This window comes from Gymnoscopelus braueri (assembly GCF_963280865.1).
Source record: "Gymnoscopelus braueri genome assembly, chromosome: 24".
In the NCBI taxonomy this organism is placed as follows: Eukaryota; Metazoa; Chordata; class Actinopteri; order Myctophiformes; family Myctophidae; genus Gymnoscopelus; species Gymnoscopelus braueri.
This window is the reverse complement of record NC_137626.1, coordinates 918,061-944,945: the sequence shown is the minus strand read 5'-3', so window position 1 is coordinate 944,945 and position 26,885 is coordinate 918,061. Positions and strand designations below refer to the sequence as shown.

Sequence of the window (26,885 nt, the reverse complement as noted above, 5' to 3'; positions counted from 1 at the left end):
ATGGACTTCAAACATGACGTGCGTGTCTCCGAGCACCAGAGGCAGAGACATGTGGAGAGGGAAGAGGCAGAGACAGAGGCAGAGACATGTGGAGAGGGAAGTCGGTCGGATCAGCTGTTGTCCAGAACTATGTAGAAATGCACAAAGCCAAACGAGGAGAGTTGCGTCACCTCCGTTCACTTCATGGGGCCAGTCTACTACAGCGCCTCCTGTTGGTGAATAGTGACAAAGCTCTGAAGCAGAAGTTTATGGAATGCTCTGCCATGCGTCTCCTTTCTCCAGATATGACCAGGCTTGATCTAAACCAGGGGTCTTCAACATTTTTCAGGCCAAGGACCCCCTATAGCTGAGAGAAGCAGGGACCCCCTCTATATCGTATACAATTGTGTTTCAGATTATCTTTTTTTTGTTGCTTGGCCCTGGCCGTCGCATAATAGACTAATAATAGTCTATTAATAGACTAATAATAGTCTATTCATAGACTAATAATAGTCTATTCATAGACTAATAATAGTCTATTAATAGACTAATAATAGTCTATTAATAGACTAATAATAGTCTATTAATAGACTAATAATAGTCTATTCATAGACTAATTATAGTCTATTAATAGACTAATAATAGTCTATTAATAGACTAATATTAGTCTATTAATAGACTAATAATAGTCTATTCATAGACTAATAATAGTCTATTCATAGACTAATAATAGTCTATTAATAGACTAATAATAGTCTATTAATAGACTAATAATAGTCTATTAATAGACTAATAATAGTCTATTCATAGACTAATTATAGTCTATTAATAGACTAATAATAGTCTATTAATAGACTAATTATAGTCTATTAATAGACTAATAATAGTCTATTAATAGACTAATTATAGTCTATTAATAGACTAATAATAGTCTATTAATAGACTAATTATAGTCTATTAATAGACTAATAATAGTCTATTAATAGACTAATTATAGTCTATTAATAGACTAATAATAGTCTATTAATAGACTTCAGCTGTGTTTGAATTAAGTTTTACTGCATACAATATTTTATATAAAAACATTATATACATTTAAAAATGGCTAGGTTGGAATGGATGGTGTTTTTTAAAAGGAATGTTCCAAAGTCATTTTCGGTCAATTCTGACGGCTTAAAGGAGAGATCCGCCCATTTTAAGTGTTATCTTTGATGTGTCGCTAATCACTCACCATCAGTGAAAGGGACGTTGAGTTATTCCAGAGAGTCCCGTGTCGTCCAGTCTGTCGACCCCCTCCGTTGGCATAATGGGAGCCCGTTTAAGAGTGAAAATCGTCTATTATAACCGATACAAAGTTAGTTTTTTCTCTACTACTGCTCATCGTGGAGTGTCATGATACTCAAACGTGCACTGAATGTCGTGAAAATTGTCAAATTATGTCAAATGTCAAATTAGAAAGAATTCTCTTTAGTCTAGCGGTTACGATGTTGGCTTTCCATGCAGGAGACCCAGGTTCGAATCCCGGGCTCTATATATGTTTATAAAAATACAAGCTGCAAACACTTTTTCAGACTTTCAAGTGGGCCTGATCCATAAAGGAGGAAAAGAACAGACGTGAGAATGAAAGCCCCTAACACACACACACACACACACACACACACACACACACACACACACACACACACACACACACACACACACACACACACACACACACACACACACACACACACACACTCTCTCACACACACGCCCACCCTCTGATTGAGTCACAGACACGCTGAGTCAGACAAACTGTTAAAACTGTCAATGCTGTTGACAGAGCCAGTGAGAGTGTGTGTAGTGTAGTGTGCGTGTGTGTGGAAGTGAGAACTTGCAGCTTAATTGTTGTTTATGGCATGGAAGTGGAATGATGCCTTGAGGATAGACACACACACACACACACACACACACACACACACACACACACACACACACACACACACACACACACACACACACACACACACACACACACACACGCATGCACACACCTCTTTTTTACGGGCTTTGAATTAAATTATATCATATTTATTTTATTGGTATTGAGGTATCAATTTATGATGTGTTTATGGCAAGGTGTGTGTTTGCATGTGTGTTTGTGTGTTTATAGCAGGGGGTGTGTGTGTGTGTTTAGTTTATAGCTGTGTGTGTGTGTGTGTGTGTGTGTGTATAGCAGGGTGTGTGTGTGTGTATTTTTAGAAACATGGTAATGACTTAACGAGGTCATTGTAATTATCAGGCAGTTGGACAGGTTTGAGCGCGTGGGCGGGATTAGACGCTTGAGTGACAGCTCAGGTGGCGGCGCTCAAGGAAATTAGCGCCGATGTCACCGTCTGTCTGTCTGTCTGTCTGTCTGTCTGTCTGTCTGTCTGTCTGTCTGTCTGTCTGATCCAAGTATCCTAAACATACTGTCTGTCTGTCTGTCTGTCTGTCTTACTGCTTGTATATTATGTCTGTCTGTCTGCCTGCTTGCCTGCCTGCAACTTGTCTGTCTGTCTTTCTGTGTGTGTCTGTCTTTTCAAACGATTCCTCATTGTACTGTGTAAACACAGTTTAATCCCGTCTGTCTGTCTGTCTGTCTGTCTGTCTGTCTGTCTGTCTGTCTGTCTGTCTGTCTGTCTGTCTGTCTGTCTCGCAATTCAATTATAATTCAAAGTGTCTTTGAATTTAATTAATTGGTATGAGAAACATGTTTACACAGCTAAAGCTAGTGTGAAATAGAACTATTGAAACTATAATCAATCAACACTTCCCTTTCTCCCTGTCTCTCTCTCTCTCTCTCTGTCTCTCTGTCTCTCTCTCTCTCTCTCTCTGTCTCTCTCTCTCTGTCTCTGTGTCTCTGTCTCTGTCTCTCTCTCTGTCTCTCTGTCTCTCTCTCTCTATCTCTCTCTCTGTCTCTGTGTCTCGCTCTCTGTCTCTCTCTCTCTCTCTGTCTCTCTCTGTCTCTCTGTCTCTCTCTCTCTCTCTGTCTCTCTATGTCTCTCTGTCTCTCTCTCTCTCTCTGTCTCTCTATGTCTCTCTATGTCTCTCTATGTCTCTCTATGTCTCTATGTCTCTCTCTCTCTATGTCTCTCTCTGTCTCTCTATGTCTCTATGTCTCTCTATGTCTCTCTGTCTCTCTCTCTCTCTCTATGTCTCTCTATGTCTCTATGTCTCTCTCTCTCTATGTCTCTCTATGTCTCTCTATGTCTCTCTATGTCTCTCTATGTCTCTGTCTCTCTCTCTCTATGTCTCTCTATGTCTCTCTATGTCTCTCTATGTCTCTCTATGTCTCTCTCTGTCTCTCTCTGTCTCTCTCTGTCTCTCTCTCTCTCTATGTCTCTCTGTCTCTCTGTCATCAGGAACGTAGAGGCTGACGTGGTGTTACGCAGCACAGCAGCAGTGTTTACGTACTGTAAGTCCAGAGGTCTGTTCGCTGGGGTCTCTCTGGAGGGCTCCTACCTCATAGAACGCAAAGACACCAACCGCAAGTATGACACCCCCACCTGTGTGTGTGTGTGTGTGTGTGTGTGTGTGTGTGTGTGTGTGTGTGTGTGTGTGTGTGTGTGTGTGTGTGTGTGTGTGTGTGTGTGTGTGTGTGTGTGTGTGTGTGTGTGTGTGTGTGTGTGTGTGTGTGTGTGTGTGTGTGTGTGTGTGCTGGCGAAAAACAAAGCTACATTCTGCAAGATACGGAAGGTGAACATATAGCAAGTATAGCCGAGCGTCAAGCAGATCGGCTATTTTTGACGAAGACATTTGTTGCTGAGGGGGGGGGGGGGGGGGGTTGGGGGGACCAAGGATAGAGCCCTGGGGGACCCCGTTCAATGAAAGTCTTAAACCCCAGAATCTGTACTGTTGAGGAAAACTGTCACAGAAAATAGCAGATATACAACATGTCGCATTGCACTTTCTCATCTAGCCTCCTGTAGTACCTCCACGTACCCCTAGGGGTAGACATGCCCCCATTTGTGAAACACATAGAAACTCCATTAATCCATCTAGACCGGCAACGCAGCTGTGTGTCCTTTTTGAAGATTTATTTGGCTATTCAAAAATAGCAGATCTACAAGCTCATAGCGCGGCACCGAGTGCCGCGCTATGAGCTTGTAGATCTGCTATTTATTTGTTTTAATCGGGAAAATGTGTGCAAATCTTTGTATATATATATATATATATATATATATATATATATATATATATATTTTAAGCGAACATTTTTAACTCAAATCTTTGCTTCTGGGGGGTCCCTGGAACAACATATTTTGAGATGGGGGTCTGCGGCCAAATACATATCATATTGGGTGGTCCTTGACGTGAAGAAGTTTGAGCACCACTGATATTATAGCAACATACGTTTTTTCAAAAAACTGTCAGGATTTAGAAGACATTTGTAGAATCCCCCAGAAGCAACGATTTGGGTTAAAAATACATATTCAAAGATTTGGGTTAAAAATACATGTTCAAAGATTTGGGTTAAAAATACATGTTCAAAGATTTGGGTTAAAAATACATGTTCAAAGATTTGCACACATTTTCACGATTTTTCCCCAAAATAGCAGATCTACAAGCTCATAGAGCTGCACTCGGTGCCAAATCTACAAGCTCATAGCGCGGCACTCGGTGCAACATTTTTTAATAGCCCGAAGAAATCTCAAAATGACACAGATGTGTTCCCGGTCTTAATGGGTTCAAACTAAAGACAGACATAGTCGTTCTGTAAGGTGCAGCGTTGCACTTCACACTAATGCATGTCGCGTTATGAGAGCTTGTAGATCGGCTATTTTCTGCTATTTTCTGTGCAACTAAGTTGTTAGACAAAGTGTAAATTAGGACTTCAAGGGGTCATTTTAACGACTACTCAGACTTTTGTGTTTCACCTCCAGTTCTTATGTTGCTTTGATTCAATGTTTACATAATGATGTTGATGTTGATCAGACACTCCTTTTGTCATCATATCTATGAGTATAATGTTCAGGTCCATAACGACTCAACGCGTAGCTCAAATAACCTCAGACCCCCCCAAGGACGTACGTCTCAAACTCAGTTTAATATAGGCTTCAGAGGGTCTGAAATATGGAATTCTCTGCCGTTACATCTGTGGGAGTTGTCTTCTCAACAATTCTAGAAGGTTCTGAAATGGCTTCTCTTAGAGGTAGAGTAAGTGATTTACTTTGGTTAACCCATGAAGACCTGGAACACATCTGTGTCATTTTTTGATTTGAGCTAAAAAGCATTATTTTACACTTTGGCTATTCAAAAATAGCAGATCTACAAGCTCATAGTGTGGCACCGCGCTATGAGCTTGTAGATCTGCTATTTATGAAAAATCGTGAAAATGTGTGCGAACCTTATGTTTTAAAGCGAACATTTGTAACTAAAATCTTTGCTTCTGGGGGTCCCTGGAACAACATATATCTATCAGAATATAGTACTTTAACCTTTTAACCAAAAAAAAAAAAGGATATCACTTACCGTACCTTTAACCACCAAATACTTTCCATATGGTCTGCCTAATGAACCTGCTCCTTTCAATCATTTCCCTAGAGGTTTACTTTTTGTTCCTTTATTGTTGCGATATGTTTTAGCTGGTTTTTTTTTTTTCTTTTTTCGTCTTGTCATCTGTATGACATCTATTTTTATATTTGTAATAATTGTGTACCGGTATATTCCACATTGATGTAGTTTTATCCTATGCATGTACTAATATTAACAGAGAACGCCACTTCTCAAGCTCCTGGAGGGTTTTTAGGCATTCTTCACATTTTACTGAATCTTTGTATCATTTTTAAATTCAACTCAAACAAAAAAACAAACACGCCCCCTAAATCCATTGTCAACTCATTGATTGTGTGTGTGTGTGTGTGTGTGTGTGTGTGTGTGTGTGTGTGTGTGTGCGCGCGTTTTACAGGTTCTACTCTCAGGAGATCAGGGCGTCGGCCATTTTGAACGGGGACGTAGAGCCCCCCCCGGAGGCCCACGACCTGTACCACATCCTGGAGGCCTACACTGAGGCCTACACATCTGACTGGACTAACAAACACATGAGAGCCAAGGTACACACATAGAGACACACACTGAGGCCTACACATCTGACTGGACTAACAAACACATGAGGGCCAAGGTACACACATATAAACACACACACATGCACGCACGCACACACACACGCACACACGCACACACACGCACACACGCACACACACACCCTACACTTCTGACTGGACACGCACCCGCACACACACACACACACACACACACACACACACCCTACACTTCTGACTGGACACGCACGCACGCACGCACGCACGCACGCACACACACACACACACACACACACACACACACACACACACACACACACACACACACACACACACACACACACACACACACACACCCTACACTTCTGACTGGACACGCACGCACGCACGCACGCACGCACGCACGCACGCACACACACACACACACACACACACACACACACACACACACACACACACACACACACACACACACACACACACACACACACACACACACACACACACCCTACACTTCTGACTGGACACACACACACACGCACGCACGCACGCACGCACGCACGCACGCACGCACACACGAGAGCCAAGGTACACACATACAAACACACACTGAGGCCTACACATCTGACTGATAAAGTAGTGTTTTAACAGCTGGAAGGAACACACTGAATTACTTTATTATACTTCATTAATTATTATACTTAAGAGCAGTATAGTTCCACACTATAAGAGCAGGTTTATCACAACACTGCTGGGTGCTATCTATGGTTAGCCTGGTAAAGCCAGGTTTATCACAACACTGCTGGGTGCTATCTATGGTTAGCCTGGTAAAGCCAGGTTTATCACAACACTGCTGGGTGCTATCTATGGTTAGCCTGGTAAAGCCAGGTTTATCACAACACTGCTGGGTGCTATCTATGGTTAGCCTGGTAAAGGTTTATCACAACACTGCTGGGTGCTATCTATGGTTAGCCTGGTAAAGCCAGGCCCCCGGAGTTGCTGAGAAACATTGAAGCTGCCACCCTAGTGGCCAAAGCTGGAGCTGCAGGCGGGGAGAAATGCATGCACGAGCAAAAAATACTGAGATATTTATATATATAAATATATATAATATGAATATGTAAACATATTATACATAAATACATATTCATTTACATATATGCATCGCGAGTGTATTTAATAAATAAATATAAACACGGGCTCGTTCATGGAGGTAGGTTGTGACGTAGGACGCAAAAAGGACACTAGTGTGCATGCTCATAACTCTATGGCTGCTCCAAACGTCTCAAAAACGTCTCAATAATTCTACTTCCGGCAGGCTTCCGGGTGCTTCAAAACGCCACTGAGCACTTTAATTGAAATGAATAGCTGGGGGCGGGGCAATCCGCCCTCTAGTTATATTATACTCTATGGGTAAAGCCCCTCCCTCCGGAAAATCTCATTTCCATTTGATTTCAGGAAGGAGTCTGACATGAGAACCTGTGTGTGTTTTTGACTGTGGGCTGGAGTTGGGCGGGAGTAATACCGTCGACTGACAACCCCTTCAGCCAATCAGCAGTTGTTCCCCTTCAGCCAATCAAGCAGTTCATTTTTACCACCTCCAGACTAATGTGACGCAACGGGACTTTTGAGACGGCCATGCCCAAAATAGGTTGCCTTATTCGGATACATGCGTGTCACTGCCCGCCCCTGCCGGTTCTCTGATTTTTTTTTTAAAATAGGCTCTGTCATGATTAATTGACCACATATATGAAGTTAAACAACTAAATTCTATCCAAACGATATCTTAAAATTAAATTCCGTGCCTCAAAAAAGAAGTTTGAGAGCGTTTTCAAGTTTTAAAACCAAAACCAAAAACAGCGCACAGAAAACAATGGCTGCCGTTCCATTTTGGTCGGCTGCACTCGGATCCATTCGAGTTCACTCGAACTCGTCATAGGGCTGTACCCAAACCCTGTTTTTAGGATTCGAACTTCGGCGAGGAATTTCGAACGGACGTTCGAACCATCGTATTTAATTATTTAATTAATGAAATGGTGGTTCGAAACGTCAAACCATCGTTTTTAATCAATTAATTAACAAAACGATGGTTCGAAAGTCGAACCATCGTTCGTTTTATTTATTAATTAAGTAATACAACCATCGTTTTATTTATTAATTAACACATCGAGTGCCATAAACGGTCCGGACCGTTTTTGAGGATCCAAACGAGAAGTGCCGAAAACGGTCCGGACCGTTTTTGACCCAATTCTATTTTTATACGAGTGGCCCACGTGGGGCGCTAAAACGAAACTTTGACATCACCCAAGGAGTTTCTGAGAAGAAGAGGCTGGATGTGGCTCCATGTCAAAAATCCTTCCGGTCGGCGTTTTCAATGTTATCTCCTTGACTAAAAGCTTAATATCTCCATTTCTTTTTAACGTGGTGGAAACGAGCCGTTTTCGATCGGCGATCACGCTGCAATGGAGGATCGCGTTGGAAATATTATTGTTCCAGGCGTTAGTCGGGACCCTCCGCCGTCTCGCATGCACGCTTTGTTTACATGCACTTCCGCGTCGGGGCTTCTACAGCACGAAACGTATAACGCAAGTGGATGGAAGAAATGCAGGCACTCAATGTATAATATTTTAATAAACCTCTGGCACCCAATGTGTTAATGAATACAACGATGGATTGAATGCAATTCATTATAGAGCCGACATTGCATAGTCTATTGGTTTAAAAAAAAGTTGTTTCATAATGCCCATGATGTATTATATAGGATTTAAGGATCAAACAAGACAAGATATTACCTAAAGTTTAGGATTTATTGCTGAAGTCGTTCGTACAAGCAATGCAGATCAATAGCCTCCCTTGAAAGCCTTCATTCATGTAACAGAAAAATAAAACAGGCGCATTAATTGTCACAGTGTCTTTTTTTTTCTCTCCAGACAACTCACTCTCTTTTTGGCCAATATCTAACAATACGACAGACAATATTCTGCACAGGGCTGTTAGTTACATTAAACAACAACTATAAAACATAAGTATGGCAGGGCGTGGCAGCTTGAAACGGTTAACAAACAACGACTTTTAAAATAAAATGTCTCACTTTCGTCACTCTCGTCTCGTGACGAACCAAAAAAAAAAGTCTTGCCGACCGAGTCGGCCCTCACCTCTGCTACACTCTCTTCATGTTGTGTGCCAAGAACACTAGTTTTAGCCGCGGTTGCCGCAGTTAACTGCGGTTTGGGTGGATTCGGGCCAATCAAATATAATTATTAATTAATGTCGGATAAACCGCGGGTGAAATATTGCGGTAAATAAATTAATGACATCTAATATATCTATCCATAAAATAGCTACATCTCTGCGTGCTTGTGTCTGTGTGAGTGTGTAGAGCAGCCTCTGTGCGATGCGATCACAAAATGCATTGATTTAGCCTATGGAATGTCGGTGCGTCTTTTCTTTTTTTTTAAACCGGTGCCGCTGGCAGCAGAGCAGTGCAGTTCAAATTATTGTAAACACAACGTAGTACTGTGATATTCTGATATAAATCACATTCTGATATATATTTTAAGATTTTTATTTTATTTTATATATATATATATATATATATATACATATATATATATATATATATATATATATATATATATATATATATATATATATATATTAAAAAGCAGAGGTTCGAACTCATTAATTAAGATTCGAATACCGAAATAACGAACGAAGGTCCGAACCTTCGAACGTTTGGGTACAGCCCAGGGGGCCAGGGGGCGCTCTCCCATAAGTGAGATATTGAGCGAATCTCCTCCCATTCTCTCTTCTCTTCTCTTCTCTTCTCTCCTCTCCTCTCCTCTCCTCTCTCCTCAGTCATCAGGTCCTCCAGTCAGACCTAAAGCTCCAGTGTCTCAGCCTGCTGTCAGGATGATGATGCAGACAGCAGCCAGCAATCCTGACAAAGGTACAAACACCCAGTATTTACATATTCACATATTCACATGTTGACTTAAAGGTGAAGTGGTTTGACCAAATGTTTGACCTTAATGTGTGACCATGCAGCCAGGATGATGATACAGGCTGCAGCCAGCAGCTACAATGCTGACCATGGTAACACTACATTCACATGGTGACTTATAGGTGAATGATAGACGTTTACTCCTTTTACCGTGTGTGTGTGTGTGTGTGTGTGTGTGTGTGTGTGTGTGTGTGTGTGTGTGTGTGTGTGTGTGTGTGTGTGTGTGTGTGTGTGTGTGTGTGTGTGTGTGTGTGTGTGTGTGTGTGTGTGTGTGTGTGTGTGTGTGTGTGTGTGTCTCTCTCTCTCTCAGGTAAACCAGCTCTGTATCCAAGTCTCTCCACCATTAAAACTGTCAGTCAAGGTGAGTCTTCTCTCTGCTCCTTCTCACCATTGTTTCATCTCTTACAACCGCATGCACGCACATACGCATATACACATATCCCTGTCCTAAACGGTCCTCACAAGTATAGTAATACACACCATACCTGTGTGTGTGTCAGGGTGATGTATTGTGTGTGTGTGTGAGTGTGATCTATTAACAGTAGAAATGTTTTCATTACAAGTAGCTCAACCCAGAGCCAACACACACAATGCAACACGCGCACACATCTCACACACACACACACACACACACACACACACACACACACACACACACACACACACACACACACACACACACACACACACACACACACACACACACACACACACACACAGCTACTGTGTGTGAAAGCTACTGTGCGTCCTTGACGAAGGTACATTCAACTATGTCAACAGTAACACACACACACACACACACACACACACACACACACACACACACACACACACACACACACACACACACACACACACACACACAGGGCAGCAGTAAATAGATTTCATGTCCAGTAAAAGTAGTGTTTCTACATGAATACATAATCAATCATTTACTATTTATTCATACCTGAATATGTTACATAATATAATACTGTACTTCTCTAGAGGAACTGTTCATGTAAAGGAATGTAAGAGATATGTTCTGGTTAAACAAAATAAATGTTATAGCTCTATATTGTGACAGTAATAATTGTTATAGAGTATTGTTCAGTAACAGTGTTAAATAGCTCTATATTGTGACAGTAATCATTGTTATAGAGTGTTTGTTCAGTAACAGTGTTAAATAGCTCTATATTGTGACAGTAATCATTACTATAGAGTATTGTTCAGTAACAGAAGTCTCCATGTCTCTCCAGCTCTTTAATAAATATAAATTAAAATGTTTGGTCGTCACCAATTTCAGGACGGAGAACCAATTCATCACCTTTACATTTTAAATATTTCCAATCCTGTCTGGACATGTTTTACTTTAGTTTGTTTCATCACTTTCAATTCCGCTTAATGTATCCTGTATGAGTTCTCTCTTCTGATTGGATGAAATTGGCATCCTGACCAGAAAATGCATTCACTGTTAACTAAAGAGATGGAGAGACGAGGAGAACCCTGTTACTGAACGACTAAAACAAAAAACAAAAAACCTTTAACTCATACATGGGCCACATGCGGCCCCCACCTTCACTTAATGCAGCCCCCACCTTCACTTAATGCAGCCCCCACCTTCACTTAATGCAGCCCCCACCTTCACTTAATGCAGCCCCCACCTTCACTTAATGCAGCCCCCACCTTCACTTAATGCAGCCCCCACCTTCACTTAATGCAGCCCCCACCTTCACTTAATGCAGCCCCCACCTTCACTTAATGCAGCCCCCACCTTCACTTAATGCAGCCCCCACCTTCACTTAATGTGGCCCGCAGGTTAATATCAGAATAGTGATTATATTATTGATTTCAGCTGTTATGATTCTAAACATGCAAACATGACCCGCTTTAATGACTTCATTAGTCATTAAGCTCTATATTAGTAGCTTAATGACTAGTATTGTCTTTTTTATGTCCAAAGTATTTGTATTTAAGTTCATAAAGTTAACATAAGTATAACTAAATGCATTTGAAATGAAGTAAACATTTTACTTTACAGGATTCTAATTCAAAAATAGCAAAAATAGCAGAACTACAAGTTCAAAACGTGTCGCACTGAGACGCGTTTTGAGCTTGTAGATCTGCTATTTTTGCTACTTTTGTGTGATATATAATGGCGAAGTACGGCATTAATTTACGAAAAAGGTTAAAATACAGAGATAAGAGGTTTCTGACTGTGTGTGTGTGTGTGTGTGTGTGTGTGTGTGTGTGTGTGTGTGTGTGTGTGTGTGTGTGTGTGTGTGTGTGTGTGTGTGTGTGTGTGTGTGTGTGTGTGTGTGTGTGTGTGTGTGTGTGACTGAGTGACTGAGTAAGAGAAAGTGACAGTTGAGGTTGTGGCTCCCTCTAGTGTTGAAGTAAAGTCAGTGAGATGTTTTAATCTCCAGGGGGAAAGATTTCACAAACAGTGTAAATAGCAGATCTACAAGCCCACAAGCATATCATTAATTGTAATCCACCTTTTATATAACATGGAGTGAATGAGTTGCAATTAAAGTGGTGGAAGAAGTACTCACGTGTGTACAAGTAAAAGTATCAATACTGCAATGAAGAAATACTCTGTTACAAGTAAAAGTCCGGTATTCAAAAATGCACTTGAGTAAAAGTATTAAAAAAGTATTGTCATCAAAATATACTTAAAAAATAAAAGTAGTTATTATGCAGAATGTCCCTTTCACAAGTTTTAAAATGTATACAAATAATTAGAAAATAATCTCAGAGTTACAGACCCGTAAGGGTCCATTTGGTTTCATTTGTTACACTCTCAGAGTTACAGACCTGTAAGGGTCCATTTGGTTCCATGTGTACACTCTCAGAGTTACAGACCTGTAAGGGTTCATTTGGTTCCATGTGTACACTCTCAGAGTTACATACCTGTAAGGGTCCATTTGGTTCCATGTGTACACTCTCAGAGTCACAGACCTGTAAGGGTCCATTTGGTTCCATGTGTACACTCTCAGAGTTACAGACCTGTAAGGGTCCATTTGGTTCCATGTGTACACTCTCAGAGTTAAAGACCTGTAAGGGTCCATTTGGTTCCATGTGTACACTCTCAGAGTTACAGACCTGTAAGGGTCCATTTGGTTCCATGTGTACACTCTCAGAGTTACAGACCTGTAAGGGTCCATTTGGTTCCATGTGTACACTCTCAGAGTTACAGACCTGTAAGGGTCCTTTTGGTTCCATGTGTACACTCTCAGAGTTACAGACCTGTAAGGGTCCGTTTGGTTCCATGTGTTCACTCTCAGAGTTACAGACCCGTAAGGGTCCGTTTGGTTCCATGTGTTCACTCTCAGAGTTACAGACCCGTAAGGGTCCGTTTGGTTCCATGTGTACACTCTCAGAGTTACAGACCTGTAAGGGTCCATTTGGTTCCATGTGTACACTCTCAGAGTTACAGACCTGTAAGGGTCCGTTTGGTTCCATGTGTTCACTCTCAGAGTTACAGACCTGTAAGGGTCCGTTTGGTTCCATGTGTTCACTCTCAGAGTTACAGACCCGTAAGGGTCCGTTTGGTTCCATGTGTACACTCAGAGTTACAGACCTGTAAGGGTCCGTTTGGTTCCATGTGTTCACTCTCAGAGTTACAGACCCGTAAGGGTCCGTTTGGTTCCATGTGTACACTCAGAGTGTGTGTGTATTCAAATGGCCGGCCTCTCCAAAAGGAGGGCCAAACAGTTAGCATGGTACTGCTCACTATCAGCTGTTATATGAAGTCTGCTCCATGTGGAGGAGACTGTTTCCTTTACCCATGATTTATGTCTGATGTGTCTGACAAGTCAACTATGTAACAATGTTCTGCCTCATAGGCACTTTGTAACTGGCTGTTCTCCTATTGTCTGACTGCACTGGCACTGTGTATGTCCTTCGTTGCACAAGGTGTTCTTGTACTTCTGTTTATGTGGACATAAATACATATTGTGTGTGTGTGTGTGTGTGTGTGTGTGTGTGTGTGTGTGTGTGTGTGTGTGTGTGTGTGTGTGTGTGTGTGTGTGTGTGTGTGTGTGTGTGTGTGTGTGTGTGTGTGTGTGTGTGTGTGTGTGTGTGAGAGAGAGAGAGAGATGTCAGCTGTACTTTTGATTACAGCTTAGAGGAAGCCTCCTAACCAAAGTGCTAAAATATCCTCAGCTAGAGCAGACCATCTCTCAGCTAGTCTACAGATGTAAACTTATGGTTTTTATCTTTAGTAGCCTATAGGACAGTGGCGGAGCGTCCAGGGAGGCGGCCGCCTCCGGGCCCGCGACCCTGGAGGGCCGTCAGATAATAAATCGGTAAATTCAGGCAAAAATTATAATTACACAACATAACCCTACCCTAACCCTAAAACCGAAATAAAGTGACAAAAAGCCCCCCAAAAAGTGACCGAATCCGCCCAAAAAGGGGGGGCCTGATCACTGTGCTGTGCCTCCCGGCCCGGCTTTGAGTTGTTCCGCCACTGCTATAGGACACAAGTTGGTTGTAAGGGGCCTTCAAATGGCCGGCCTCTCCAAAAGGAGGGCTAAACTTAGCACGGTACTGCTCAGTATCAGCTGTTATAGGAAGACGCTCAATGTGGAGGAGGTGTTGCTTCCTTTAACCATGATTGTTGTCCGCTGTGTTCGACAAGTATGTCATCTTTTGTTTTGTATGTAACAATGCTCTGCTTTACATGCACTTTGTAACCAGTGGTGGAAAGTAACTAAGTACATTTACTTAAGTACTGTACTTAAGTACAATTTTGAGGTATTTGTACTTTACTTGAGTATTTCCAATTTCCAATACTTTTACTTCTACTCCACTACATCTCAGAGGCAAATATTGTACTTTTACTCCACTACATTTACTTGAAAACTTTAGTTACTAGTTACTTTTCAGATATAAATTATGATATAATGAAACATACATTAACCACTTTAAACCTATTTTAAACCTAGGCTATTTGAAAATAGCAGATCTACAAGCTCACAACACGTCGCATCGCGACGCGTTGTGAGCTTGTAGATCGGCTATTTTCAAATATTTAGTACTTTTACTTTTGGTACTTTAAGTACATTTTGATGCCAATACTTTTGTACTTTTACTAAAGTACATTTTTAATTCTGGACTTTTACTTGTAACAGAGTATTTTTATATTGCAGTATTGGTACTTTTACTTAAGTAAAGAATTTGAGTACTTTTTCCACCACTGTTTGTAACTGGCTGTTTCCCCTTTATCTGACTGCACTGGCAGTGTTTATGTCCTTTGTACATCCTGTACTTGTGTTTATGAGGACATAAATACATATTTCAAATGTGTGTTCTGGGTAGTGTGGGATGGATGGATTAAGGCTCTCCATGTGGCGGTCCGGGCACCTATAGGCTCCAAAGTAGCCTGACGGCGCGTCGTGGGTTCGAGTCCCGCTCCCGACGGCCTTTGCTGCATGTCACTCGCCATTTCCTGTCAAGCTACTATCCTATCAACAAAGTTATAAAAAAAAAGCCCAATATAAATCGTTCTAAATGTGTTTTTTATTTTGTAACCCCTTATTTTTCACCCGGTGCCAATTTTCTAACTGATCCTGGGCGCTACACTCCCCTCACCAGCCTAGGGAGGCCAGGGCCGAGCTCATGCTTCCTTCAGTGCATGAGAGCCAACTGACCTTCTTGTCACCTGACAGGGGAGAGTTTCCCCGGTAGGACGTAGCGCGTGGAAGGAACACGTTATTCCAACCAGTTCCCTTCCCCTCCATCAGGCACCCTGGCTGTCATGGGGGAGGCGGTATAGAGACCAGAATTACTACATGTTTTTGTGAGGGTATTAACTACCCTAGGAGACACAGGGAGAACATGCAAACTCCACACAGAGTAGGCCCCCAAAATAAATCATGGATGTTACTTCTCCTGTGGCTCTGCCACGAGGTTTTACCTGTGAAAGATAAAGCCCTTTGGTTGTGGTTCAATCTGACACTCCGTTTAAACCATTGGTTCTCATAGTGGGGTCCGGGGACCCCCAGGGCTCCTTGAGGGGGTTCCAGGGGGTCCCCAGCGAAATGTGTGAATATAGCATCACAATCATTTTAACCTTTTATACTTATACTATAAGTATATACTATACTCAAAAATAGCAGATCTACAAGTGCTTGGGCTTGTGCAAATCTTTGAATAAATGTCTTTTAAAGTGAACATTTTAACACAATCTTTGGGAGTGCCTGGTACAGCATATTTTCAGATGGGGGTCCGCGGCCAAATATATATCAATTTGGGGGTCCCTGGCATGAAAAAGTTTGAGAAGCACTGGTTTAAACGTCCCCCCGCCCTCTTACTTTATCTCATGTACATGCCCCCCCCCCCTCAGCTATAGAGCTTGTACATCAATACATTTCACACACTTCTTAACACCTGTTTAATTTGACGACAAAGATGATTCTGGTTCTGCTGTGAGCTGTGCTTCAGTCAAATGTATATTCTAACACGTGTGTGTGTGTGTGTGTGTGTGTGTGTGTGTGTGTGTGTGTGTGTGTGCGTGTGCGTGTGCGTGCGTGCGTGTGTGTGTGTGTGTGTTTCAGTTGCATATGATTCCGGAGCCGTTCATAGTTACGGTGAGTCATCATTACACAACAGAGTTTATACATCTGTACTATTTAAAGGTGCTGTTTATTTGTTTACGTATTTAAACGGATCCCCGTTAGCTGACGTCTTCCTGGGGTCCAAAACATTAAAATATATTAACAAAAACATTCAACATATCACAGAGTATTACAAAGAAATAATAAAAAAAACAGCAAAAACGAAATAATACATTTTACAAAAGTCGATAATCACATAAAAAGAGATACCGACAGGGATTTAAAAAGGAGCTCTATCAATCTGGTATGTAAGAATAGATGTTACTGTATGTTTTGAGTGTACAGCAGTACGGTATATGAAGTCAAAGTTTCCTTTTAAAACTGTCTTTTTCTCTGCTGTTACGAATCTCACTTGGAAGACTATTCTCCAAAGTACAATCGACCTTTAAAAAGCATCTCTCTTCATGGTTTTGGTTTCTTGGGTAGAGGTAAAGTTATCTGTCCATCACACGCTCCACCAGTGGAGTCTGTGTGAATCTCTGAGCAGCAACTTATATTATTATACAAAGAGAATGGAGTCTGGATGTTAACACATTCGGTGCCAGAATTTTATAATAATATTATGTTCGGTGTCAGAAATCTCACCGCTGCGCTATTTAAAGCTCTAGACTCCACCACGAGCAATCCATGAAAAACAATGCATGCGTGCAGGGTGGTCCTGGCTAACGCCTGGAACGATAACATCTCTCACGCGAGTCACAATGGCGGAGTGATCGTGCATCGAAAATGACTCGTTTTCCCCACCGGAAAAAAGTTTCGGGGTTACAGAGTTTTTTTGCAAGGAGATGGAACGGAAGCGGTCGGTGAGCCATGTTTTTTTGGCACAGTGATCCATCTGTCCTTTCCTTCTCAGAATCACCGTGGGTGATTCCAGAGCTGCGCTAGCCCCTCCTGTGTGGGACAAAAAAAAATTGATTTCACGTAGATTTACGGTTTTGTCACACAAGGTGTTAATGACTCTATGAACATGTGGAAGTAAACAAGGTGTTAGTGACTCTATGAACATGTGGAAGTAAACAAGGTGTTAATGACTCTATGAACATGTGGAAGTAAACAAGGTGTTAGTGACTCTATGAACATATGGAAGTAAACAAGGTGTTAATGACTCTATGAACATGTGGAAGTAAACAAGGTGTTAGTGACTCTGAACATGTGGAAGTAAACAAGGTGTTAATGACTCTATGAACATGTGGAAGTAAACAAGGTGTTAATGACTCTATGAACATGTGGAAGTAAACAAGGTGTTAATGACTCTATGAACATATGGAAGTAAACTAGCAGAAAGTCTTTCTTTGACGCTTGGCCAAGCAAGACGTCCATGCATATCGTTCACACTTGTTCTAAAAGAACAACCCAGAACTAGTCTGTTAGCCTTACATTACATTACATTCTATGTGCTGCTGTTAGCGATACTTCTTTGTTCAAATAAGTGTTAAATATAGTCAGGCCCTACCTGATCATCCTACAGCGTCACACAGAAGCATCAAAAGTAGCAGATCTGTACAACACAACAATCTTCAACAAACTCTAAACAATGGAGGGAATTTGGGTGGAAGAATTTAATACGCTTTTTTATTACACCTAAAATCAAAAGTAAAGAACTGAGTAAGCATCAGTATTGTAGGAGACAGTGTGGGCGTCTGAACGCACCGATCACTCACATATATTCTGGTCGTGTAAGAAAATACAGTCGTTCTGGGACGGTGTTCTCCGGGTTTTGGAGGAAGTAATGGGTTACAAGATCGTCTGTGATGCCCGGATTCTATATCTGGGATTGACACCAGAGGACATAATAGGACATAATAGACATAATAGACATAATAGACAGAGGACATAATAGACATAATAGACAGAGGACATAATAGACATAATAGACAGAGGACATGATAGGACATAATAGACATAATAGACAGAGGACATAATAGACATAATAGACATAATAGACAGAGGACATAATAGACATAATAGACATAATAGACAGAGGACATAATAGACATAATAGACAGAGGACATAATAGACATAATAGACATAATAGACAGAGGACATAATAGACAGAGGACATAATAGACATAATAGACAGAGGACATGATAGGACATAATAGACATAATAGACAGAGGACATAATAGACATAATAGACATAATAGACATAATAGACATAATAGACAGAGGACATAATAGACATAATAGACAGAGGACATAATAGACATAATAGACAGAGGACATAATAGACATAATAGACATAATAGACAGAGGACATAATAGACAGAGGACATAATAGACATAATAGACAGAGGACATAATAGACAGAGGACATAATAGACATAATAGACATAATAGACATAATAGACAGAGGACATAATAGACATAATAGACAGAGGACATAATAGACATAATAGACATAATAGACATAATAGACAGAGGACATAATAGACATAATAGACAGAGGACATAATAGACAGAGGACATAATAGACATAATAGACATAATAGACATAATAGACAGAGGACATAATAGACATAATAGACAGAGGACATAATAGACATAATAGACATAATAGACATAATAGACAGAGGACATAATAGACATAATAGACAGAGGACATAATAGATAGAGGACATAATAGACATAATAGACAGAGGACATAATAGACATAATAGACATAATAGACATAATAGACATAATAGACAGAGGACATAATAGACATAATAGACAGAGGACATAATAGATAGAGGACATAATAGACATAATAGACAGAGGACATAATAGACATAATAGACATAATAGACATAATAGACATAATAGACAGAGGACATAATAGACATAATAGACAGAGGACATAATAGATAGAGGACATAATAGATAGAGGACATAATAGACATAATAGACAGAGGACATAATAGACATAATAGACATAATAGACAGAGGACATAATAGACATAATAGACAGAGGACATAATAGACATAATAGACATAATAGACAGAGGACATAATAGACATAATAGACAGAGGACATAATAGACATAATAGACAGAGGACATAATAGACATAATAGACAGAGGACATAATAGACATAATAGACAGAGGACATAATAGACAGAGGACATAATAGACATAATAGACAGAGGACATAATAGACATAATAGACATAATAGACAGAGGACATAATAGACATAATAGACATAATAGATAGAGGACATAATAGACATAATAGACATAATAGACATAATAGACATAATAGACATAATAGACAGAGGACATAATAGACATAATAGACAGAGGACATAATAGACAGAGGACATAATAGACATAATAGACAGAGGACATAATAGACATAATAGACATAATAGACAGAGGACATAATAGACATAATAGACATAATAGATAGAGGACATAATAGACATAATAGACATAATAGACATAATAGACATAATAGACAGAGGACATAATAGACATAATAGACATAATAGACAGAGGACATAATAGACATAATAGACAGAGGACATAATAGACATAATAGACATAATAGATAGAGGACATAATAGACATAATAGACATAATAGACATAATAGACAGAGGACATAATAGACATAATAGACAGAGGACATAATAGGACATAATAGGACATAATAGGACATAATAGACATAATAGACAGAGGACATAATAGACATAATAGACAGAGGACATAATAGACAGAGGACATAATAGACATAATAGACATAATAGACATAATAGACAGAGGACATAATAGACATAATAGACAGAGGACATAATAGACATAATAGACATAATAGATAGAGGACATAATAGACATAATAGACAGAGGACATAATAGACATAATAGACATAATAGACATAATAGACATAATAGACATAATAGACAGAGGACATAATAGACAGAGGACATAATAGACAGAGGACATAATAGACATAATAGACATAATAGACAGAGGACATAATAGACATAATAGACATAATAGATAGAGGACATAATAGACATAATAGACAGAGGACATAATAGACATAATAGACATAATAGACATAATAGACAGAGGACATAATAGACAGAGGACATAATAGACATAATAGACATAATAGATAGAGGACATAATAGACATAATAGACAGAGGACATAATAGACATAATAGACATAATAGACATAATAGACATAATAGACATAATAGACAGAGGACATAATAGACATAATAGACAGAGGACATAATAGACATAATAGACATAATAGATAGAGGACATAATAGACATAATAGACAGAGGACATAATAGACATAATAGACATAATAGACAGAGGACATAATAGACATAATAGACAGAGGACATAATAGACATAATAGACAGAGGACATAATAGACATAATAGACATAATAGACAGAGGACATAATAGACATAATAGACATAATAGACAGAGGACATAATAGACATAATAGACAGAGGACATAATAGACATAATAGACAGAGGACATAATAGACATAATAGACATAATAGACAGAGGACATAATAGACATAATAGACAGAGGACATAATAGACATAATAGACATAATAGACAGAGGACATAATAGACATAATAGACAGAGGACATAATAGACATAATAGACAGAGGACATAATAGACATAATAGACATAATAGACAGAGGACATAATAGACATAATAGACAGAGGACATAATAGGACATAATAGGACATAATAGACATAATAGACAGAGGACATAATAGACATAATAGACAGAGGACATAATAGACATAATAGACATAATAGACAGAGGACATAATAGACATAATAGACAGAGGACATAATAGACATAATAGACAGAGGACATAATAGGACATAATAGGACATAATAGACATAATAGACAGAGGACATAATAGACATAATAGACAGAGGACATAATAGACATAATAGACATAATAGACAGAGGACATAATAGACATAATAGACAGAGGACATAATAGACATAATAGACAGAGGACATAATAGACATAATAGACATAATAGACAGAGGACATAATAGACATAATAGACAGAGGACATAATAGACATAATAGACATAATAGACAGAGGACATAATAGACATAATAGACATAATAGACATAATAGACATAATAGACAGAGGACATAATAGACATAATAGACATAATAGACAGAGGACATAATAGACATAATAGACAGAGGACATAATAGACATAATAGACAGAGGACATAATAGACATAATAGACATAATAGACAGAGGACATAATAGACATAATAGACAGAGGACATAATAGGACATAATAGGACATAATAGACATAATAGACAGAGGACATAATAGACATAATAGACAGAGGACATAATAGACATAATAGACATAATAGACAGAGGACATAATAGACATAATAGACAGAGGACATAATAGACATAATAGACAGAGGACATAATAGGACATAATAGGACATAATAGACATAATAGACAGAGGACATAATAGACATAATAGACAGAGGACATAATAGACATAATAGACATAATAGATAGAGGACATAATAGACATAATAGACATAATAGACAGAGGACATAATAGACATAATAGACAGAGGACATAATAGACATAATAGACAGAGGACATAATAGACATAATAGACATAATAGACAGAGGACATAATAGACATAATAGACAGAGGACATAATAGACATAATAGACAGAGGACATAATAGACATAATAGACAGAGGACATAATAGACATAATAGACATAATAGACAGAGGACATAATAGACATAATAGACATAATAGACATAATAGACATAATAGACAGAGGACATAATAGACATAATAGACATAATAGACAGAGGACATAATAGACATAATAGACATAATAAACAGAGGACATAATAGACATAATAGACATAATAGACAGAGGACATAATAGACATAATAGACAGAGGACATAATAGACATAATAGACATAATAGACAGAGGACATAATAGACATAATAGACATAATAGACAGAGGACATAATAGACATAATAGACATAATAAACAGAGGACATAATAGACATAATAGACATAATAGACATAATAGACATAATAGACAGAGGACATAATAGACATAATAGACATAATAGACAGAGGACATAATAGACATAATAGACAGAGGACATAATAGACATAATAGACATAATAAACAGAGGACATAATAGACAGAGGACATAATAGGACATGAGGACGTTTTACATGTTCAAAATCTTGACACCTGGCGGCTAAAAAAGCCATCACAAGGAAAAGGCTTTAAAACAGATCCTCCTAGAGAGGAGCATTGGTTTGATATTATTGAAGAAATATGTCTTATGGAAAAAATGACTTATAATCTGAGGACTAAAGCAGAGATATTTGAGAAACGTTGGTAGTAATGGTGTTTGTATAAGAGTAAATAGTGTATACCCCCCCAGTTTTTTCTTCCCTTTTTTATTTCTTTTACTGTATTGTACTTTTTTCTGTTTTCCTTTTCCTTTTCTGTCATCTGAATGTATGTTTTGTTCTCGTCTGAAAAATAAAGACAAAGTAAAAAAAAAAAAAGTAGCAGATCTGCAAGCTCGAAACGTGGCGCGAAGCGAGGCGTTTTGAGCTTGTAGATCTGCTATTTTTGCTATTGAGTTTATTTTAATCCTGAATAGCACCAGTTTTGGACATGTACAGAGACCATGTATATCATTTATATATGTATCTAAAGTCTAAAATGCCACATGATGATTTCCCAGGTTTTAAAGGGTTAATGTTTAGTTGTTGTCGTTTGTGTTGTTTTCCCAGGTGGGGGCGTGGCAACGGCGGCCGCGGCAGCCGCCACGGTGGCGGCGGTGGGCGGGGCCAGCGGGCGTCTGGTGGTCCGCGCGGCCCACCCCTTCCAGGGGCAGCAGCCCGGAGACCTGAGCTTCAGCGCGGGCGACTCCATCACCGTGCTCACCCAGACGCCGTCCCAGTACGACTGGTGGGAGGGGCAGACGCAGGACGGCCGCGTCGGCATCTTCCCCGCCAACTTCGTCTCGTACGGCTGAACACGCCCGCGCGCGCACGAACGCACACACACACACACGTTTGTCTTTATATACTTGTGAGGACGTCAACAGTTTTTAGGACGACGATTTTTGGCACTTTGATTTTCTGTTTTACCGGAAGCGTAAAGCGGAAAAGTTGAAAGGTTGAAAAATAGCAGATCTACAAGCTCACTGAGCTTGTAGATCGGCTATTTTTCGGTGCGCGGCGCCAGCACGCAACTGAAAGTGTGAATCGCGCATAACTCTTATCTCTAATCCCTAAAACTAACTTCTAAATGTCTAATCCTAAACCTAACATCAATCTTTTTTCTAATACTAAATGGATCTCTAAAAAAACGTTTTTTTAACCATAAAAAAACCATTTTGTTTTGTTTACAATGTCCATCTCTCTTATTCTATTTAGTCCTCACAAGTGTAGTAATACAAACAAACACACACGCACACATGCATAATATGCATGTACGTACACACATAAACACACATAAACACACATGCAACTATGCACATGCACACGCACGTACGCAAGCGCACACACAGGTGAATGCACACAGACATGCACTAGCACACGCGTGCGCACACATATGCACACGCACACACATACAAGACACATAAACATACTTGTATTTATTTTTACAGAAAAATAAGACGTATATAAATATATAGACATTCTGTTTTTTCTATAGGGTATTCTGATGTTTAAAGATGCATGCATTACACACACACACACACACACACACACACACACACACACACACACACACACACACACACACACACACACACACACACACACACACACACACGCGAGCAGGTTGTGTTTTGGTAAAACAGTTGAATCTTTTTATTCAGACGGTGCATGAGGTGTTTGTTACTCTGGTTCAGATTACTTTTTAGATGGCATTAGATTACATTAAATTGTATTAAATTACATTATAGATTAGATTACATTGCACTTTACTGCTCCCTCAGCTGTCACAGCCGTCAGGGTGAGGTTCACTAGTTACAGAAAGAAGGTCACAAAACAATCCTTAAAGGTAGAATAAGTGATATAATTTTGTTGTTGTTGATATAAGTGTTAAATATCTCTATATTCTGACAGTAATCATTGCTGTAGAGTGTTTGTTCGGTAACAGGAGTCTCCATGTCTCTCCAGCTCTTTAATAAACACAAAATACATGTTCAGGTCGAGAGAACTCACACAGGGAATAAGCAGAGTCCACGTTGGAACTGGAACCATAGACATAGAAAGCTAGACACCTCATTGGTCTCTGCAGTTCCGTTGGAGCGACTGGTATCGCGGTCGCCATTTTAGAGTAGGAAAGCTACCATTCAAAGTGACTACTGGCCAATCACAGCGCGTTGACAACTGGCCAATCACAGCTGCCTCTTACCTGCCTCTGATTGGCCTACCGAACGCCCCCCCTTCTGTGACACACGCGGAAGCTTGCCTCCTCTAAAATGGCGCCTGAGATACCAACGCCTCAGAGCCGAAGGAGGCGTCTACCTTTATACGTCTGTGACTGGTACGCTGTCAATTTGAAGCTGATACATGGGTACTCTCTCCTGATTGGCTGAAATTGGAGTGACATGGAGAGTCCTGTTACTAAACTAACACTCTATAGCAGTGAGTACTATCACTATATAGAGCTACTGTACCCTACCTATAATCAATCTATGAACCACATGAACCCTAGTGTCCTTGTTCTGGGGCAAATCTACAAGCTCACAACGCCTCTCAACGCAACGACGTTGTGAGCTTGTAGATCTGCTATTTTTTCTGCAGAGAGATTTGGTACAGAGGGTCAGCTAGGTATATCCATGTTGTCGGGCAGAAACCGTTTTCCATATTTAAACCTTTTTGTGTTTTTTGGTAAATTATCGCCCTACTCGATCATACTACAGCGTCACACAAAAGTAGCAGATCTACAAGATCTAGCTTGTAGATCTGCTGCTTTTGCTGCTTTTGAATTTGAATCGTGAAAAGTAACGTAGAGGTTTCTACCCGACAGACGATATAATGTCCAACACTGTTAGTTTTCAGGGAAAAAAATAGCCTGTGTTCCAATGGATCCCATGTATTTATTATTTAAATCACTCGCTCATTAATACTTTTCATTGGTTCAATATTTATAAAACCCACTGACACACTTAACATCTTTCACTTCAATATTTGTTTCCCAAAATAGTAAAAAAATAGCCGATCTACAAGCTCACAGCGGGTCGCATCTCGACGCATTGTGAGCTTGTAGATCGGCTATTTTTTACTATTTTTTTTGTGACGCAGTAGTCTGACAAAGTAGGACATTAATTTAGGAAATATGAAATAATGAGGTACGTGGTTTCCGCCCGACAACAGCACTACAGGGTTTAAGTCAGTGGTTTTCAACCTTTTTTGTGTCAAAGACCCCCAAATTGACACATAATAGCCCACGGACCCCCATTTGAAAAGATATACCAGGGACTCAACCATTTAGATTTCTTAGGGGTCCCAATCTACACTGTATCACCATCATTAGTGTTCATGTAACTCTGAGAGTGTACAAATGGAACTCCATTTGTACACTCTCAGAGTTAGAGACACATAAGGGTCCATTTGGTTCCTAACTATTAATTTGGCTTGGGACCCCCTGGAACCCCCTCAAGGACCACTGGTGGTCCCCGGACCGCTGGTTGAGAACCACTGGTTTAAGTGGTTAATGAATCAATTCTATCAATCAGTGTGATCTGTTGTAAACAAAACACTGAAAACAGCCTTTATTACAGATGTTGAATATGTTGAATCTCATATTTCTCCTAATTATGTGTGTGTGTGATTTCATAAATCCTTTGAGATCCTCTTGTGTGACGATGTGTATCTATGACGATGTGTATCTATGACGATGTGTATCTATGCTTTCATGTTTTAAAAGTTTAAAAACAATATGGGTGTTCACTTTTAAGGAGGATGTATTTAGGTTCTTGGTGAGTTTTAAGGAGGATGTATTTAGGTTCTTGGTGAGTTTTAAGGAGGATGTATTTAGGTTCTTGGGGAGTTTTAAGGAGGATGTATTTAGGTTCTTTGTATTTAGGTTCTATGTGAGCTCTTAGAACAAAGATGAAGGATTCATTTAGATGAATAATCACACTGTGCCTTGTGTTTTTTATATACAAAATGGTTTGGGCATTAAATGAATAAATCTATATCCTATTTAA

The 26,885-nt window shown here is 39.7% G+C and overlaps 1 protein-coding gene across 1 annotated transcript; it reads left to right on the top strand.

Moving 5' to 3' along the window:
- Positions 1 to 26,885, top strand: sh3yl1 (SH3 and SYLF domain containing 1; the record flags this gene model as incomplete). Its single annotated transcript, XM_080421989.1, has 8 exons — positions 1 to 104; positions 3,363 to 3,491; positions 5,909 to 6,053; positions 9,900 to 9,990; positions 10,089 to 10,136; positions 10,355 to 10,405; positions 16,587 to 16,619; positions 23,449 to 26,885. 8 exons carry the CDS (start codon positions 1 to 3, stop codon positions 23,691 to 23,693), a joined length of 846 nt encoding a protein of 281 aa, XP_080278115.1. The 3' UTR covers positions 23,694 to 26,885.